This window comes from Homalodisca vitripennis, unplaced genomic scaffold, assembly GCF_021130785.1.
Source record: "Homalodisca vitripennis isolate AUS2020 unplaced genomic scaffold, UT_GWSS_2.1 ScUCBcl_5707;HRSCAF=12568, whole genome shotgun sequence".
Taxonomy (NCBI): Eukaryota; Metazoa; Arthropoda; class Insecta; order Hemiptera; family Cicadellidae; genus Homalodisca; species Homalodisca vitripennis.
The window spans coordinates 1-21,332 of NW_025781821.1; the positions used below are offsets into that span (position 1 = coordinate 1).

General features: G+C 35.8%; 1 protein-coding gene across 1 annotated transcript in view; it reads right to left on the minus strand.

Annotated features, from left to right (window-relative positions):
• Positions 1 to 5: 5 nt before the first annotated feature.
• LOC124373488 (vam6/Vps39-like protein) overlaps positions 6 to 21,332 on the minus strand; it is a gene marked incomplete at its 3' end in the record, with an annotated part of 38,144 nt that continues 16,817 nt past the window's right edge. The window contains exons 7-11 of the mRNA XM_046831854.1: positions 19,003 to 19,225; positions 15,514 to 15,686; positions 14,485 to 14,698; positions 12,575 to 12,723; positions 6 to 137 (exon numbers count right to left, since the gene is read on the minus strand). Of these exons, the coding sequence (XP_046687810.1) occupies positions 6 to 137; positions 12,575 to 12,723; positions 14,485 to 14,698; positions 15,514 to 15,686; positions 19,003 to 19,225 (891 nt within the window). The remainder of the gene's footprint in view (positions 138 to 12,574; positions 12,724 to 14,484; positions 14,699 to 15,513; positions 15,687 to 19,002; positions 19,226 to 21,332) is intronic.

Below are 21,332 nucleotides of genomic sequence, written 5' to 3' on the forward strand. Positions count from 1 at the left end.
GGAGGAATGCGTTCTGCATTCCCCTCCAACAGTGAGAGAGCTGTCTCGAGGTCTGGCTCGAGGGGGGCAGAGGGGGTGATCCCCACCAGCCAGTTGTCTGGAGGACTAATCAGCAGTCTCATCAGCAACACGTACACCTGTCATGTGACAGCACAAACCTTATTATGTGGTTACAAAGATTACATTGTTTCAATGATCATTGTTTTTTTAAGAAAGTCCTGATCACAAGTTGTGTTTACACAATGTCCACTTAAGGTGCGCTACTCTCACTCCACCCTCTCTTCCCACTGTTTTTGTTTTCTGTACATGTTACTAGTTTGATTACTCAATATATTATGGTGCTGTGTTAATTATTGATAGCTACAGTTATTGTAAACACTATTTCCTCACTCTATTTACAAACACAAAAAATATCCATAACACTCGCTGAAGCATAACAAGTATTTTTTTTTTTTTATAAGTAGAATGGTTTAATGAATGACAATACATTTTGAGAGATATTGTGAAACCTTATCAAAGCTTAGGCAGGGGCTACTCTCATACACCTTTGTTTGCTTCATGACTTCCTGGGAGCTAAAAGGCCAAATGAACAACAACATACAACTCAACAAGTTTGCATGAAAATCATTGAGTCTACACTCGAAAGTCCTGATTTATCACCTACAGACTAACTTTTTTTAAATAACTTGACCCTTTACTGCCAAGTTTTCATCAGTTATTATAGGCTACTGCCAGGAGATTCTACTTACTTACTCTTACTCTTACTCCTGTGGCCACTCGAAACACAGATGATTTTTGACCTCGCCAACAATGTCTCTCCAACTTCCTCTATCTTGAGCCACTTCCAGTGTAGCGCCAATCGTTCTTAAATCCTTCTCCACCTGATCTCTCCATCGCATCCTAGGTCTGCCCAATGGCCTCACTCCCTCTGGTTCCCCTCGCCACACCTTCTTTATCATTTTATCTTCTCCCCTACGGGCAACATGGCCCATCCATCTCATTCTTTCACTCCTGATCAGTGCAATCACATCGGGATCTTGGTATATTTCTCTTAATTCTCTGTTCTTCCTGATCTGCAAACTGCTTTTGAGAAGTTTTGCAAGGCTCTAGTATGTTCTATCTGCTGCTGCTAATCTACATTGGACTTCAACTTCTTCTCTCTATTGTCATGTGTTATCGTCACTCCTAAATACTTAAATTCCTTTGTAGCCTTGAAATTATGGTTGAGTACTTCTAGCTTTTCTCCTTCCTGTTCCATTCTTCTGCTTATTTTCATGTAGTGCGTCTTGTCTTCGTTTACTTGTAATCCTACTTTTGCAGCCTCAACTAAAAAGGCTTCTACTAGTCTGTTTAAGTCCCTCTTTCTCTCAGCTAGAATGGCTACATCATCTGCAAATGCCAGGATATTGAATTTATCTCCCAATTTTACTCCTTCAGGCATCCCCTTTATCTTTTTTAGTGCTTCTTCCAGAGCAAAGTTGAATAGAATTGGTGATATTCCATCACCTTGCCTCACTCCTGTATTTATATTAAACAAGTTTGTGTACTCCTTTCCCACCTGTACTTTTCCTTTGGAGCTGCTTACACAGAGTCTTGCTAGACTTATCAGTTTATTTGGGATACTAAACCTTTTCAAAATGTTCCATAGACTACTTCTAGACTACTTTAAGACTACTTAAATCCGAACTATCTATCCTCTCATTAGAAAATAAAACCAACCAAGACATAATAGTTTCTTTGAATGACAATATCAACTGTTTAAACGTTAGGATTGAAACCCTAAACAAGAATAATGATGAATTTGATAGAATGATGAACAAAACGCCGTTCCTCGATTCTGTTGTTCAGGTAACGCCAGTGCCTCCTGTACCCACATCTAACAAATACCTCCCTCTCGCTAATATATCTGAACGTCATGAAAGTATGTCTCCAAAAGTGGTAGGTAACGATGAAAATTTGGAAAAACGTTGTTTGTTGCAGACCATTAAAAGACGGCGAAATATAAAGCAGAAGAGAAATTTTAATATATCTGTATCATTGTACAGTGATAGCCACGGGAGAGGTCTAAATCAACTTCTTGATAAAAAGTTCAATTCTAAAACAACTTTACTAAAACCTAGTTCAGTTCTACCAGGTGCCCCCATTGAAGAAATTGTCAAAATCGGTCAGTGCCGACAAGGAATACATAAAGGAAAACGAATTTTTGATTTGCATTGCTGGGACTAACAACATGGACCGGCCCGACAAAAATATTCGACGAGTCGTTGAGGCATACGAAACTATGTTGGAATCCTTCCCCAAAGTGAATTTCCTCGTCTCTACAGTCCCCACAAGATTTGACCTTAGTCCTTATTGTAGAGAAAATATCAATATAAGAACAGTCAACAAACATTTTAAGGAACTAGCAATTAATTTCCCAAACATGAAGCTATTGAACTTGGGTTCCAAACACCGTCACTTATTCCGAGGCATGCATTTTAATCACGCAGGTAAAAAGAACATAGCCAACGATATATTTCATATTATTGAAAAATGGGCAGTACAGAAAAGAAATAAGGCAACAACACCATCCAGGGCTCCTGATCCAGTTTTACTGTCAGTGTCTGGTCCTTCTGGCCTCCAGACTGGCGATTCGTCATTCTCAAGTTTGACCGATTTCCCGCCTCTGCCTGGTCGTAATGACGTTGCATTGCTTCATCAACATCAACCTGTTGTTCCATCGTCTCCTATATCTTTAGTCTGTTCAAGTTATTCGCTCACGCCTGAATCTCTTCTGACTGCAGGGGAACCTTTTTTGTCCCATCCGATTCCAGCCAGTGGAGAAACTTAAATAAGTCTCTATGCGATAAAAACAGCACTAATAATTTAAATCTACTTCCCATAAATACTTTTACTCCTCATACTGGATATAGTGCAGGGTCTCCTAAGGACCCTTTGCCTCTCAACTTTTCGGACATGGGTACTCCTGATCCTAATGGCCAGCATTCTACTCTAAGGATCTTATACGGTAACGTGCAATGTCTCACGAACAAAGTGTTAGACATTGAAATGCTTTGCTCGTATGACAGCTTCTCCGTTTTTTGCTTCGTGGAACATTGGCTAGACTTAAATAATTATGAGTTATATAATTTTTGTGGTTTCACCCTAGCGTCAATTTTTGTCAGAGAGCACGCAACACATGGTAGTGCTGCTATTTATGTTAAAGACTCTGTTAGCTTTCGTGTAATTAATGTGAAGCAATTCTGTATTGAGAAGAATTTTGAAGTCTGTGCGATTAAACTATTGAACCATAAAATGATAATTGTATCTATCTACAAGCCAAGTGGTAGTAATGACAAAATATTCCTTGAACAACTTGACTTGCTTCTAGATTTCTTTGTTCATTTTGGTTGTGACCTGGTATTGACCGGCGATTTCAACATTGAAGTTCATAGTTCTGGGAACATTGCTTCTAGTTGGCACAATGTACTACGGTCTGCAGGATTATACTGCACTAATTTTAAACCTACCAGAGGCAAAGCTTGCATCGACAACATTGCTACCAACCTGGATCCTTCTTCTTACAAAGTAGAAGTTCATGACTGGTCCATATCGGATCACAGTTTTCTGAGTATGGAGATAACTGAGGCATACTCAAAATTGAACACGGAGTCTGTTGGAAATCGGAACTCAACAGATGAAAATCGTTCCATTGAATATCGACTGACTTCCCAAACTCTGTTGGCCGATTTTTCACGCACCTTAAGTTTAATAGATTGGGACTCTGCTCTTAGTGGTTTGGAATCTGAGGCTATGTATGATAAATTTCACGATATCTTTATCTGTTGGATGAATGTCCATCTACCAGTCAAGCGAAAAACTTTTAAGCCCAGACGAAAGCGCAACTCATGGTATTCTCCTCATCTAAAACTCATGAAAGACCGTGTCATGGCACTGCTTTATCGTTCGCGTCTATCTGGACAAAATGCTGACATAGAAGCATATAAAGCAGCCAAGAGGACCTACAGACAAGCTTTACAAGTTGCGAGAAGGGAGTCAAATGAAGAATTCATTAATACAGCGGATAACAAGTGTAAGGCTGCTTGGACTATTGTGAATCGGGAAACCGGCAGAGATAGACCATCACATCATGTGCAACCCGATGCTGAGGACTTCAGTAAGTACTGCATCAGTGTTGTGGACGAGATTCGACAGAGCCTCTCTCTTCCATCATCTTCTGCTGTCGATCTGCTGCAACGCAGTACCCCGGCAGCCCATTCCCGGCTCTTCAATTGGCATCCAGTGACTGGTGGTGAAGTGAGTCGTTTGGTTTCGGGGTTTAAATCCTCGGGAAGCTGTGACGTATATGGCATATCGTCAGTAATTGTGAAAGGTGTAATCGATGCAATAGCTCATCCACTGGCTAAATGTATAAATGCTTGTCTACTGGAGGGAAGTTTTCCCGCTAAGTTAAAAATGTCTAAGGTAGTACCTATTTTTAAGAAAGGTAACTACGGTGAAATAAACAGCTACAGAGCGATCTCTCTGGTCCCCTGTTTTTCCAAAGTGTTCAAAAAAGTCCTGAAAACTCAATTAACTTCTTTTTTCGAAATTAACAGTCTTTTCAGTAAGAGTCAGTTCGGATTTAGGTGTGGAATGTCCACGATCGACGCGGTCGAGGGACTTGTGTCCCACATACTTTCCAAGTTTGAACTAGGTTTGCCTACAGGAGCCACATTATGTGATATTTCTAGGGCGTTTGACTGCGTCGACCGGGGAATTTTGTTGAAGAAGTTGGAGTATTATGGAATAACTGGTATTGAAAATTCCCTTTTTAATTCCTATCTCAGTAATCGTTTTCAAACAGTATTCAGCAATAATACCTACTCTAATTATGCTGAGGTTTGTCATGGGGTACCACAGGGATCTGTTCTGGGCCCACTTTTGTTTTTAGTCTTAGTTAATGATTTAGATGTTAATGTCAATTTCAGATCGGTTATGTTTGCTGATGACGTTACTTTTTTTACAACTCAACCTTCATTAGACTTAATTTTTAATGATTTTAAAATTATTTTAAATCAAGCCGATAACTGGTATAAAGCCAATATGTTATTTATGAACACAGAGAAGACCCAACACTTGGTATTTACTCTTAATAGAGCAATTTTGAATGAAACGACAATTGAGAGTGTAAAACTATTAGGAATTTTTCTAGATCCTACGCTGTCTTGGCACATACATGTTGGTTATGTTCATAAAAAAGTGAGCAGGGTGGTATATTTATTGCGAAAACTAAAACTTTATGTTTCCAAAGATACGCTAAGAATGGTTTACTTTGCACTGTTTCAGAGCATCATTAGTTATGGTCTGCTCTTGTGGGGCAATGCATCTGGTATTGATAAAATTTTATTGACTCAGAAAAAAGCCATGAGAGTTATAGCGGAGGCTAATTTCAAAGATCATTGTAAGCCGATTTTTAAAAAAGAAGCCATTTTGACAGTTATAAATCTTTACATTTTTTACTGCTTGATCCATGTCAAAAATAATTTTCAAAACCTGACACTGAATAAGCACATGCATATTCACAATACCCGAGGCGCTAACCTGATCAACAAACCTTTCACAAGACTTTCAAAAATTCAAACTTCATATGAGGCCGTTGGAATAGATCTATTCAATAAACTACCACTGAATGCTCAGAGTGTTACATTCAATAAATTTAAAACTGTTATTTATAAGTGGCTGGTAGAGAGGCCGTTTTATGACTTATCAGAGTTTTATTCATCTGACATCAGTGAGATAGTTTTTTAGTGTATTGTCTGCTAAATAGTACACCTTTGTCTCACTAACATTATTGTATTAAATTAATGTAAAATCTATTGTGTCTTCTATAATGAGTGTTTAATTTAAATTGTTAATTTTACTGTTAGTATAAGTATTCTGACGTGATCTATTGCATGTATTGTCTAATGATCAATAAAAATCTTATCTTATCTTATCTTATCTTCTAGAGATACTATCATATGCTTTTTTAAAGTCTATAAATATTATATACAGATCCTTATTGTATTCGTAGTATTTAGAAGCTAGCTCTTTCATTATAAATATCTGGTCTATTGTAGATCTTTCTTTCATGAAGCCTGCTTGATGATCTTCAATTTCTATCCGCATACTCTTTGAGTCTATTCAATATTAGCTTGGATAATATTTTGTAGGTTGTGTTGAGTAGAGATAGAGATATTCTATATAGATGTAGATTCTACTGGTCGTCAGAATCTACTGATTCTTCATATTAAGGGGATAGCTTTAGATGTACTTAGCTCTTACTTAAAGAATAGATCTCAATATGTAGTAGTAGAAAAAGATATATCTCTGTGTAAACCAATAACCTGTGGAGTCCCACAGGGCTCTGTTTTGGGGCCTTTGCTGTTTTTAATTGCAGTGAATGATTTGAGTGTAAATGTACCTGCAAATATTGTTTTATATGCTGATGATACCACTATAGTAACTACAAATAAAGATTATAACAAACTCTTAGAAGACTACAAATTGAATATTAATCTTGTATAGAACTGGCTCACTGCCAACAACTTGATTCTAAATAATGATAAGACAACTACTGTAATATTTAGTCTCAGAGAAGATCCTAATGAGACACAAAAAGATATATTTCCAAAATTTTTAGGTTTGACTTTTGATCCTAATTTAAATTGGTATCAGCAAATTGTAGGGGTTAAAAGTAAACTAAGTAAAAGTGTTTTTGCAATTAAACGTTTATGTGGTGAACTTGACGAGAAAGCTCTTATACAATCTTATTTCGGACTTTTTCACTGTTACTTAAATTATGGTTTGATTGTTTGGGGCTCTTCTCCTTACGCAAATGAAGTATTCATCATCCAAAAAAAAGTTGTCAGAATATTGGCAGGAGTCAATAAATATCATAGTTGCAGAGAACTTTTTAACGTTTTAGAATTTTGACATTATTTTCTTTACATATACAACAATGCCTACTTTACCTCCGAGCTAATTTAGAAAAAGTAAACCTAAGGAAAAATGTTCACAATTATGAAACAAGAAGTCGTAACAATAGCAACTTACCTCAAACTAGACTAGCTAAAACCGACAAAAGCCCAATGATGATGGCTATTAGACTATACAATAAGTTACCATTAGATATAAGGAAGCTAAGTGATATGGAATTTAAAGCTAAACTAAATTATTTTCTATGTAAAAGATTATTCTATTCAGTGGAAGAGTACATATCAACAGTGTGGACAAAACAAGACTTTTAGAATATTCATTGTATTACAAAAGTTGTAACATTGTATTGACGTGCCAATGTATTTGTGTGGAATATTTTCTGGCAGAATAAAATTCTTATTCTTATTCTTATTCTTATTAGGTCGTGGTTGGTAAATTGAGTCCACATCCCAATCACCACCATCCTCAGAAATGTTACACACTGCCAAAAGCCTAACTCACAACCATCTGGACAAATTAAAAATAGATAAAACCTCGTTATTATTATTATTACAAGTAATTCCTGCCATACTGACTGAACCACAATCAAAATATAAAATTTAAAAAAATTGCAGTAGCAACTTCAAAAAAGCAATTTAATGCTAGAAAACAGTAACGTTCTGTTTCTAACATCCAAGTAAAACTTCACCTCTCATTATTGTTCCTTAGCTGACTGCCAGACTATAGAAGCAATTAAACAGCACTACTGTGGATTTGTTGCAGTTACTCAAAACCTACTCTGTAGAATAATAATACAGGAGCAGTCTCTCAGTTTGGAACAAGTGATATTTCATTATAAGACATTGTATTTACAAGTGCCTCTGATACTGTAAATACCCAATAACATCAAGTACATTTTGTAACTAGACAATTTTTTTAATGTTAAAAGTTCCTTAAAAATTTTGTTTCTCTGTTACTTCCTTCAAAAGATCAAAATCAAAATGTCTCTTCGCATACAATGAATATAATTACTAGTTGAATGAAAATCAGCAGGCTTACCTCGAAAACTACCTTCTAGGGTCCGGTGAATGAAAGAACACATAAAAGTACACATTTATCACGAAATTAGAAATGTTAGATTGAACTACAATCTTTTTCAACCAGTAGAGAGTATTTTAATTGTCTGTTCATTTTGTATTGCCGAGTCACTGTGGGAAACAGGGTTGCCAATTGAATTATTTACTTTTATTCTAGACAGTTATCACTGTATAACTGTGGACAATGTATGAGTACTATATTAAGTATCTATGAAACATTTAGCTTGCTGCAGGGAAAAAAGGGAGTGACTTATGTCAGGTTTAGGTTTGGAGCATTTCTTGATTTTTTACCCATTGGTTTGCTAGTTCCCATCTACTTAACTGTGAGGAATTGCAGTCTATTGGTGAAGATTTTACTATTGTGGATTTAAAACAATTATTGAAATCTGTCATGTTGTGGCTTGCAGCATATTGGGGGACTGGTTTGTCTTTGTAGCCTACTTTGACATTTGTCTGTGCCCAATCATTCTTGTTCTTATTTATTGGTTGTGAGACCCATATATTGTACAGGACAATATTGGCATTGAAGTAGGTAAATGGGATTTTCTGTAGAGCAGGTGTGGTATCCTTATATTAAAAAAAACCTCCTTTGTTGATGAGCATGTGCAGGTGTCAGTAAGCTGGTTTGTGGAATATGTTTTGCATTTTTCGTTAATGCACGGGAATAAACTTTGGGTTGTATTGAGATTGTTTTTACTATTCGTTGTGTTAAAATCAGGGATTTTAGGATTGAAAAATAGATTTTTTAGATTAGGGGGTTGTTTGAAAGTGGCAGTGGGAGCAGATGTTAAGAAATCCTTTGTATTAAAAGAGATTCGTAAAATTTGAAGCCATCTTTTAATATAGAATTTAGTTGTTGTAGGCCTTGGTTAAATGTTATGAAAGAAATGATCAGATTTGGTTCTTGGTGGGGTCTGTTTCTAGATTGGGCAAGGCGGGTTTGGTTCCGGACTCATACAATGAATATATATCATTCTATGAGTATATGAGTAAACCTGAAGACATCTACAACTCTACCCCCCACTGCCTTGTGGGTGTAACAAGACACACAAGATCCTTTCTGTATATTTCACCAAACACAGACGATACACTTAGTAACTGGATACGAAAAGCAAACTCTCTCAACTCTCAACAGCTCTTAAATTGCACTATAGACAAGGAAGCTGAAAACTCACCCCCACCTAAGGAAGATAGAGTCCAAAATAATTTTTTAGCCAAAATCAAAATTCCCAAAGAAAAACACAAATTACAGCTGAAGAAAAAACCACTGACGTTCTGGAACTCCCTCTACAAGAAAATAAAAAAAACTCGAAACCCAGAAAAACTAAACCAACCGACAAGGGACTCAAACTCACCCTCGCCCACCAAAACATAAACTGGCTGTCAAAAAAGACTGATCGACTATCACACTTTCTCAGTGACACTCAACCGGATCTTATAATTATCACAGAACATGGCCTCTCACAAGAAAACCTGGAGAACACAAGGCTGGATGGCTACACACTAATAGGTGGCTTCACACGGAAAACTCACATTAAAGGAGGAGTGGCAGGGTATGCAAAAAATGGCATGGAAAAGCATATAAAATTCCTTGGCGCAAGCAACGAAGAGTCTGAGCTAATATGCGAAACTGCTCTTTTTGAAGTAAAGCTAAAGAAAGAGACCATCCGCGTACTAGGAGTGTATAGGCCCCCAAGAGCCAATCTAGAACAAGCAATTGAAATTTTATCAGATCAACTTGAACATGCTCTTCGCACAAAGAAGCCCACTGTCATCATGGGTGACATAAATATTAACAACCTCGACAAACACGCAAATGACTCTGACAACAATAAGCTTGAAGAACTCTTAACCTCCTTTGACCTTACTAGGCTAAACCTACCACCCACTAGAATCACACATGAATCAAAAAGCTCAATAGACTGGATCTGCACAAACGTCGACCCCCAGCTCATTCAAACCTCCATACTATTATCTGGACTCTCAGATCACACGGCTCAAATCGCCACATTTCAGCTACCATCACTAGACAAACCAAAGACAACCATAGAAAGAAAAAGAATAATTAACAAAAACACATTACAGCTCTTTAAAACCAGACTAATGGACCAAAACTGGGATACTGTCTGCCTAACACAAGATGCCAATCAAGCCTATGACATTTTTCATAACACAATACAGACAATAATGAACGAAGTCTGCCCTATTAAAACAACCAGAAACAAGGGACACAAACAAAGAAAATACTGGGATGACGAATGTACCAGACTAAAAAGCCTATATATTGAAGCTCTGGAAAAAGAACTCTGCACAGGCCGACCTGAGGACAAAGCTGAAACTGCAGCAAGGAAAAAAGACTATGACCAAAGGCTTAAAACACTAAAGAAAACACATACATCTGACTACATTACAAATGCCGACAACAAATCCAGAGCTTTATGGCAAGTAATAAACAATGAAAGGAAGGTAAAACCCAACCAGGTGAGCAAATGGAAACTCATTGCAGACGGCAAGACACTACAGGACCCTGCTAAAATAGCAAACTGCCTCAATAGTTACTTTGCAACAGCTGCTGAAAGGATACTCCAGACAAACAACATTAACATAAAATATAGCAGCCAGGAGACACCCCCAATCACTAACTTCAAACTTCAACTCCAGCCTGCAACCCAGACAGATATACAAACAGCCATAGACTCTCTAAAACCTAAAACTTCATCAGGAATTGACGAAATATCAGCCAAACTTGTAAAAACCTGCAAAGAAGAACTCACTATTCCACTAACAGCTGTTATAAACAAGTCTCTTTTACAAGGTGCCTTCCCAGCACAACTAAAAATTTCCAAAGTCTATCCAAAATATAAAAATGGGCCAACCACCGACACAAAAAGTTACAGACCAATATCACTCATCCCCACATTCTCAAAAATTTTTGAAAAAATTGTTCTCAACAGACTTCTTTCTCATCTAGAACAAAATTCACTTCTAACAAACCAGCAACACGGTTTTCTCAAAGGCAGGTCTACTACTACGGCCTTAGTACAACTCACTGAGTACATAATTGACCAACTAGAAGATGGCTGTGCAGTAACTGGCTTGTTCCTGGACTTCAGTAAGGCGTTCGACTGCCTCAATCACAAACAACTCCTCAAAAAACTAGAAGCCCTGGGCATTGAGGGGATGGCGGGAAAATGGTTCCAGAGCTATCTGACTGACAGACAACAACTAGTTGAAATTCAGCATGTAGAGAACAACACTCTTCATAAAATACATTCTGAAATGACTGCCGTGCAAAGAGGAGTGCCACAGGGATCAGTTCTGGGACCGGTCCTGTTCCTCCTCCTCACAAATGATCTCCCAGACTATCTCCAGGAACACTGCCAAATCACAATGTACGCAGACGACACGGTCCTCACACTAAAAAATAAATCGGTAGAAACTCTAAACAGAAACGCCAACACTACTTTCAATAAGACTAAACAGTACTGCACCCACAACGAACTTGCGCTCAACGAAAAAAAAACTGTCCAAATCAATTTCACTACCAAAAATAAAAACACAAACATAACACTTCCTGGGCTAGAAGCACAACAGAATACAAAGTACCTTGGAGTCATTATGGATTCACATCTTACATGGAAGCAGCACACCGACCATCTCTGCAAGAAACTTAGTTGCGGCATTTATGTCATAAGGCGAATAATGCAAATAAGCGACCAGGAAACTGCAAGAACAGCCTACCATGCCTTATTCGAGTCACACCTCAGATATGGCATGGTGGTATGGGGAGGAACTTCCAACAACAACCTCGAAAGAGTACTGATCCAACAAAAAAGAGCTGTAAGATGTCTTGCAGGCCTTAGATACCGAGAAAGCTGCAGAAATGCCTTCAAAGAGCTGAAGATTCTTACAGTAACTGCACTCTACATCCGTGATGCTATTCTCCATGCCATTTCAACAAGCCAAACCAGACATAGAGACATACATCATCACAACACACGAAATGCTGCAAGTTTTACTCTGCCACCACATCACCTAAGTCTGTACGAGAAAAAACCATGTTACAAAGGAGCACTTCTCTACAACCATCTGCCCGAAGATCTCAAAAAAGAACCAGCACAACGCCTCAAGATCCAGCTCACAACATGGCTACAAGACCGACCTTTCTACACTGAAAAAGAATTTTTTGACAACCAGCTCTTCTTTTAACAAACTGACTGTAAAATAAAAAAATTTTTGACGCATGTACTATTCTCAATGAATACGTAAATAAAGATTATTGTCTATTGTCTATTGTCTATTGTCTATTGTCTATTGTCTATTGTCTATGAGTATGAATGATACTGAAACTGTGCATATGCTGGTATTTCAAATAAAATGTGAATGTTATTGGAATGAAAGATTGCCTTAGTTAAATTCTAAATTAATAGCACAATGGTAATGAAAACCATGATACTAGGGAGTCATCATACGGTTTGTAGATGAACTGAACATGTAATTTGGTTTTAGACTATGTATATATAGAGCTTTCTACTCACATCTTCAGCACCAGGTCCACCTTGCTTGTTGACTTTGTCACAGTATTCTCTAGCCCTCTGAATGTCTGACAGAACTGACACATATATGGACAACGCCTGCTCGTGACGCCCTAGTTTACCTAGGATGATAGCTCTTTCTTCAAACAGACCTGCATAGAAAAATGAATTTTGATTACATTTCACACAAACATCTAAGGATATTTGATGGAAAAATGGGTTTAGTAAACAGATTATAAAGCCATATTTTGTTTCATTATTAAATCAACAAATGTAATTTCTTTCCAGCTGTATTGATTGATTTTAAATAGTATAAAACAGTTCAAAATGTATTAGCATTTCAGGACTTATTAAATTTGGATCTGGATCAAATCAATTTCAAAATAGAAAAAATTGCCACATCACATATGTTTCATCATCTCCCAAATATAGTTTACATTTATAATTATGCTAACAATTTTGTTTTCATTTCTTTCCATTCAATATAATTTCCCACTACCAATTTTGACAGCGCATTTGTTTTATCTAGAAGTCTCTAAAATTTTGAAGTATTTACAGTCAGATGCTATGGTAAAGAAAAAATCTGTTATGCTATATTAGAGATGTCAACAGCACTTTTTAGTTTTTGTTGGGTTTTGTGTATAGAAAATAGTTGAAAGAATTTTTTTCTGAATAGAATATTTTTCAATAATCAAATATTCTAAATTTACTATCAACCTCTTTAAGTACATACACTTTCCTTCAAATGTTTTAAGTACTTTTTGCTCTTATTAAAAAGAATACATAAATAATTTCTATAAATTTGCTTTGTATGAAAAAAAAAACATTACATGATGTGTGTATTCATTAGTTTTTAACTTTATAGTTGTAAAATAAAAACCAAAATGACATTTATATTAATGGTGTTAGCACAACGTGGGTCAATAAATTAACATAACAAAAAATAATATACATGCTGACCCAGTGTATATTAATTTTTTTGTCAAATTTAATATTTTTTGTAGGCTACCACGTCACTGTAGTTACAGATAAATCAGGTCTACACACCAAAGTTATACTCAGAGTCTGTATTTGGTTCCACCACATCTGACTTTAAACATAAGAATTGTACATACTTCAATGTAACAAAGTACAAGTATAAAATAAATCTGCATTATACACAGCACAAAATACAACATTTTAAATGTTTGCTAAATCACACAAAAATATTGTTCATACGTACGAATGAAACAATGATGACAAGAAAAATCAGCAGGTAGACTATCTATTGATTGTTACAAATGATAGTCAGACAATCATTGTCAACAGTAGATTCTAAAGAACTTTGTTATCAGTAATGTAGGTTTAATTTAATTCCAGATAAAATTCTTTTTATGCACGTCAATTTCATTACAGCAAAATATAACTGAGTGCATTGTTTAAACATTGCAACACCAATACTTTAAGTTAAAAATTGAATTTTGAATAGGAGTTTGAAATTAAGGATGGTTTTAGAAAATCAGTTTTTACAATCAACTCCTATCAAACCTCTCATGTTAAAACTTGACTTTTCACCATCTTCAATGAAAGATTCCAGATATAACAAATTTTTACGTGCAACAAGTTTCAGATGAAATTTTGAATATACTGAATTCATACTAATTCGGTTTATTCCTACAAATTATTTATGTTTGTTAACTCTAAACACTTTTTTATAGATTGAAGGACTTTTAACATGTTGACTGCATTGGACATTCTGTGTATCCTAGATCACTGTCCTCAAGCTGGTATTACTCTTGTGCTGCAATGTTAATCCAAGGGTATTAAACTCAAGCAAAAAAAAGCTCTGTTTGGATCTATTAAATTGAAAACTTTTCCTATTGTAAAACTAAATAATCAGAAAATAAAATAATTTAACCGTACTGCCAGCTTACAATCAAATGGGAAGTGCACCAGTACTGTCTCTGGAATGTAGTGTTCGGACTTGTCGAGGAAGGCCAGCAATTTGGCTCGCATGTGCTGAGCTGCTTGCTGCTCTTGCTGAGTCGCATTAGCCATCATCAAAGCTTGCACCTTCTCCTTGTACTGGTGAATCAGCACGTTGTGGAAAATGGAGTTGGTGTCCTTCCACGTGTGGATCACATGCTCCTACACAAATCATTTTTTAACAATTGAATTGGCTGTGTCAGCTCCTGTACTTACTCATATTCTTCAGCGGTTTCTAATCCTTTTAAAAGTGATTTGCATGAACATTTTTGACAAACATATGAACAGTATACTACTGTCTGAACAAACATCATGGGACAATGATACATTATCTTTAATTTATCATCCCTCACTCAAATGACTTGGTTTATCCCTAGAATATTATTTATCTCTATCAGCCATTACAATATTAAGAAACATGTACTAAAAATGAATCAACTGAATAATATAAAAATAAAGGAATAATGGATGAAGAAAATTATGGAACAAAAATTTTGGTCACATAATTTACCAATATTTGCAAAAAAGTCTTCACGATAACCATAAAAAGAAAAAGAATTTTATAAGAATCTAATGAAAACTGATTTAAGCCATTAGGAAATTTGTTCTTTGGTTAAATTGTCCCTGTTCTTAAACAAAAAACGTTTTTAATGTTCTTATGGACAAATGAGCTAATTTCTAAAAATTGTGCTCATTGAAAAAATATACAGCAGTATTGCAAGCAGAGACAAGACAGCTAAAATGAGACACCTGAATGTACTATCTTCTGCATAATTATTAAAACTAAAATAAGCCCATCCCAAAATCAAAGTGCTTTCTGAACGGTGAACATATAAGTGCTTTATAAAAAAACATTCAACTTATTCAAAAATGTATCAGAGTAAATTCCGCTGTATACCAAATCCTAAAAATAAACATAATTGTTTCATTTTTCTGTCTACAAATAATTGAAAATACTGGTATAGAGAATACAGTACCAGGTAAGGAATGACTAGAGATTTCTGAGTTCTGAGAAGATAATCGAGAACTTTGGGCCGTGGAAGATGTTCCACCTCTGCAGTGTCTTCAGTGAAGATCTTCAGACCATCTTCAGGATGTGATTCCAGCACCCAGCCTGCAAACTGGAATATAACGTAAATGTGCTCTTCTCCTGCAACAAAATAAGTAAAATTTGTTTAGACATTGGGTCAATAATTTTGATACAACAGAGAGACTGAATAAAGTATCAACTTCACTTCATCATAAACTCCAAAGGCTTGATATTAGCTCAAAATTTAAAATAAGGTCCAGTTAACATATGTGTGTGTGTTCTCTTCCTTAGCACGGAGTGAGATATTAAGTATGTATACACTCCCAAACGGCGAGATCTGTTTTCACAGTAAGGTCCGATACTCCGGAGCTCAGGTTGAATGTACTGCTTTTTCATGTTCCTGGCGGTTCAGGGATCATGAATATACCCGATTTGAGGTGGACTTCACCGTGGTGGATTTTACCATACTGTGTGTGGGTATGAGCTTCCGAAAGTTGCCACCACGTTACGACACTATTGCGCTATACACACTTGGATTAATATTCCTGTCAGACCATGCAGGTGTTTGGGTGAAATTTATAATCTAACAACTGGCAGTAAATTCTACTAGAAAACAGAGTGGGTTATTAAAAATGTTTAACCTCAAGCAGCAGGCATGATGAATTATCTTACATTATCTTATGTTAATTGGTCAGTTTTGTATGACATATTTTATATAAATGTCTGTTTCTCAATGTTTGTAAATATTTTGATGTCTTGTTTTGATCTCTCATGTCCACAGATTTTTGTGAAACCAAAGGCTAAAATACTGTAGGTTTACCTAAACAAAAAATTAATGTTACTTGGTATACACGAGAATTGCAAAACATAAGTAAGGCATTGCTGGCATTGTATGACATTTGGAAATTGACACTATGAGTCGAAGATAAAACTAGATTTTAAAAGCATTATAATAATACAGTTAAGAATGCAAAGATATAAGCAAATGATTCTCTCATAAAAAAAAAAAACTAAAATCAAATGTAAAACCACTTGGAGTCTTGTTAAAAAGGAAACTAGCCTATCTAGGTCTAAAGTAGGGCTTTCAACATCATATCACATGAAAGGTAATGCCTTGGGGTGGTTCCTATCTTAAGTAAGATTATTGAGTCCTGCATGTTCATTCAGCTTTACAATTACTTTAGCAAAAATCACTTATTGTATCTTCACCAGTACAGCTTTAGGCCCAATCATTTTACTACCATGGCAGTAGAAACCATTGTGGATTATATTATTAATTCTTTTGAGGACAACTTAATGGGCAAAGGCTGCCTAATTGATTTCTGTTAGGTATTTGATAGTATTTCACATACAATTTTGTTGTGTGGAAAGCTTGAATTCTATGGTCTAAAAAGCAACAAGCTTAAGTTAGTAAAATCATACCTGTGTAACAGAAAACAGAATAAACAATTGTTCCTCAGCTGATTTAAATACGAAAGCAGGTATCCCACAAGGATCGGTCATTGGGTCTTTCCTATTCATACTGTTTATTAGTGAATTTTATTAACTCTTTGCTTTCCCAGTATTATAAGCAGATGACACTATCTTACTATGTTTCATTAAAGACTTTCCTTGCACTTAAAATCAACTTAAAATGTCTTTTAACAAGTCTAAACATTGGTTTGCCTGTAATGAATTAGTCATCAATGAATCATAAACAGAGTTAATTAATTTTTTATAATAATCTTGTAAATGACTTTGAGGTAAAAAATTTAGAGCTTCTTAGAATATATATATATATATATATATATATATATATATATATATATATATATAATAAATTTAGCTGGGAATTTCATATACCACAAGTAATTATAATGCTGTCTTGTGTCACTTATTTATTAGGAAAGCTTAAGACTGTTGTCGGTACTTGAAGGCTTGGTCACTGTTTATTATGGACCATTCCATTCTGTGATTATGTATGGGGTTGGATTGTGAGGGAATGCAACACTTATCCTTAAAGTGTTTTATAGCAGAAAAAGGCACTGAGATTAATTAACTGTAACTTGGCTCCAACAGAATCCTGTGAACCTAGTTTTAAGAAGCACACAATTTTAACTCTACCTTAAATGTATATTTTTATTAATTTAGTCCATGTAAGTTGAAATATTGCTGAATCTGAAAAGCAATCCAATATTTATAGCATAACACCAGTCCAAAAGCAAATCTAGTCATGCCTCATGTCAGATTGACATGTACCTTGAAAAGCCACACTCACCAACAGTTAAAACTATTAAAAAGTTAATTTTTAATACTTAATTAATTTGACTTAATTAATTTTAAGAAATGCATTTGTAAAAGTTTAAAAGATGAAAAATTTATTCTGTAGAAGAATTTGTGAACTATGACTTTGAAATCTAATTGACTTCATACATAACTTAATTATCTCAGGTACTAATTGCCATTATTTTACTTGTATGTTGACTTGTGGCTATTGCAATGTATCTTCGATTAATGGCATAAATAAATTTTATTCAACCTTATATCTCATTATTGAATCTTATTAAATTAAAAGCCATTGATTATATATTATGTTGTGTTTATATGAGGTACACTTGGGGGACTTTATAATATATAATATAAATATATATATATATATATATATATATATATATATATATATATATATATATATATATATAAACAAAACAAGGGGTTAAAAGGTGTATAAAAGTGTCAATAGACTTACTTGCTTTTACTTTGAGAGTTAATGCCTAGAGACTTTATATATTATATTTAGTATATTACTGTACAATTGAAACAAAGTGTTTTTAAAACATAGGCACTATATTTCGGTGAAAAACCGTCTTCAGGTGCAAAAATTGTATAATATAAAAATATAAAAGAAAACAGTACAAATGAAAGTAAATAATCAGTGAATAAATGTATATATATTTTACAAACAGTTTTGTTGATCATGCAGCAGGTAAAAAAGTCTGTAAGGTAGGAACCATGATTATCTCACCAGAAACAAGTACACTCTGACAATTCCAAAACACAGCCTTGAATTTACGAGTAACAAGCATTTTCTTAAGCTGGTTTATTTTACACTGTATTCAAAATTTACTACACAACATATTACTATTTAATACAATACCCCAGAAGTTAGATGTTTTTACTAGTTTAAAATTGTCCAGCAGAACTCTGTACAAATTCCAACAGGATCCTCTGTTTTCACTTGTATGAGTGTCCCATTAATTTCTTTTGGTGGGTGTTCATTGGGTTCTCTGTAGTGAACACTCCTTCTCATACTGAATATTCTACATCTAAGAAACAATAACTTTTAGGATTAAGTGCAATACGGTTTTCCTCAGCTTATTTCCTTAAGGAACACACTATTTCTCTAATGTATGTACTGCAACCCCTTCATCTTATACAGTATGAACACACTATTTACCTAATGTCTGAAGGTACTGCACAGTGCGTTTGTGACCCCGCAGATTGCTGTCTGGCTGATTTGCCTGTTTCTGCAGCAATTCAAGTGCTTTGTGGTGTAACCCCTTCGTCTGATACAGGATGATCAGCTCACTGTACTTGTGGTGCTTCTTGAGCGTGTGTTCCGTCTCCTCTAGGTGGCAGTAGTTGCGCCTCAGCAGGGGTGCCACAAGAGCATCATTTGTCTACACATCAAATAGCAGTTAATGCCTAAAAACCTACAGAATTCCATGGCTCGGTTTTGCAAGTAGTGTGTGCCAAGATAAATATCAACTTACAAATTAGTACCTAGACCTACAAGTCTAATTTTTGGTGTTTAGAAAGATTTCGTGCTACAAAAATGCACATTATTCACTAAATACTACTTATACAATGGTTTGTAATAGTATTGGCTGGCTTGGTTTTTATTATTTTTTAAGCTTCTAGATTGGGACTGGGCAGCACGCACAGACTTCATTCTATGTGCTATACATTTACTTGATATATATATATATATATATATATATATATATATATATATATATATATATATATATATATGAACAAAATTGTGATAATTTCAAAGAAAATAAATGTATATTTGAATTTGGTAGGAGTTAGGCAATGAAAAAGTACTGGAAATTGGAACATGCTGCTGAATCAGGCTTTTGTGTCAGAGAGTGTACAGAAATGGCTCCTGGAAGTTAGGATATGTGGTCATAATGAGCTGTTGATGCTTGTGTAGGCACAGTCCTAATACTAAGAATATTGAAGAATGATCAGGTCAGGTGTATATATGCAAGACCTTGAAAGTAAAGATATGTCTGTACATTGTAATGATGATAACCACTGTCAAAAGTTGGATAACATGGTTGTGTTGGGTTGAAGAGTGTGTAGGGAACACTCTGACATCAACAATTTAGTGATACAGTAGAACTCTGATCATCCAAACCCCTATTATCCGAATCACGATTCGGTGAAATTATGTAAAATTTGAAAGTCGTCAAATAACAGTGACGGCGCCCGCCCGACGAAACGTGCCATGACGTAGACAGGGGCAGGAGCCCGGCGCGCCAGGCGTACGTGCCGTTACCGTGGTAACGTGACTCCCGCATGCTATATCTAGAACACCCCGCCCTTCCACCTGCACATCGACTGCAGTCTCGCCGCCCGCCGGTCAGTGCGCTTGAGCCGTATGCCAGTTCCGTTCGCGTGTGTATTTAGCAGTCGAGTTGCGTTGTACCTTGAAAGTTGCGTTGATGTGTGTAGTGTTGCATAGCCTGATATTATAAAATTATTAACGATGAGTGCAAAACGTAAACGAGTTGTACTCTCTCTGAGCGATAAAGTGGAAATTATTAATCAGTTAAATAAAGGCGTCGCAGGAAAGCAACTAGCAGAGCGGTTTGGCATAGGGGCTGCGACTATATGTGACATTAAAACTAACAAAGCAAAAATTTTAAGCTTCGTGAGTGCATTGGAAAGTGAAGATGGATGTTCATCTAGAAAAGTGATGAAGCACGCTAAAAGTGAACCTATTGAGAATGCTGTTTTTACGTGGTTTCTTCAACAACGGTCAAGTGGGCAACCTATTTCCGGACAAATTTTATGTGAAAAAGCTCGAATGTTTAGTGAAAAAATGGGTGTGACTGATTTTAAGGCAAGCCAGGGGTGGCTTCGGAATTTTAAACCTAGGCATGGCATTCGAGAATTAGACGTAGCGGGAGAAAAACTTTCTGCCGACCGTGAAGCTGCCATTAAGTTTGTGGAAACATTTAAACAAGAGACTAAACACTATGATCCCGAACTTGTTTACAATGCCGACGAATCCGGGTTAAACTGGAAGGCCCTACCGAGGAAGACTTTGGCATCCAAAAGAGAACAAAGTGCTCCAGGGCATAAAGTAAGCAAGGAACGAGTAACAATCCTTGTTTGTGCTAACTCTACAGGTACCCATCGGCTGCCTTTACTAATGATAGGTAAACCAAAAAAGCCAAGAGCTTTTAAAAATGTAAACCATTTACCAGTGGCTTACACCAACCAAAAAAGTGCATGGATGGCGAGTGATATATTTTTGGAATGGTACAATAAAACTTTCATCCCTGAAGTAAAAAAATTTAAAAAAGAAACTGGAAAAACGGGGAAAGTGTTGCTCATCATTGACAATGCTCCAACTCATCCACCCATTGAATGTTATGATCGGGACGAGGGCCAATTTAAATGCCTCTTTTTGCCGCCTAATGTCACAAGTCTATTACAACCCATGGATCAGGGGGTTATTGAGTGTACAAAACGACACTACAGACGTCAACT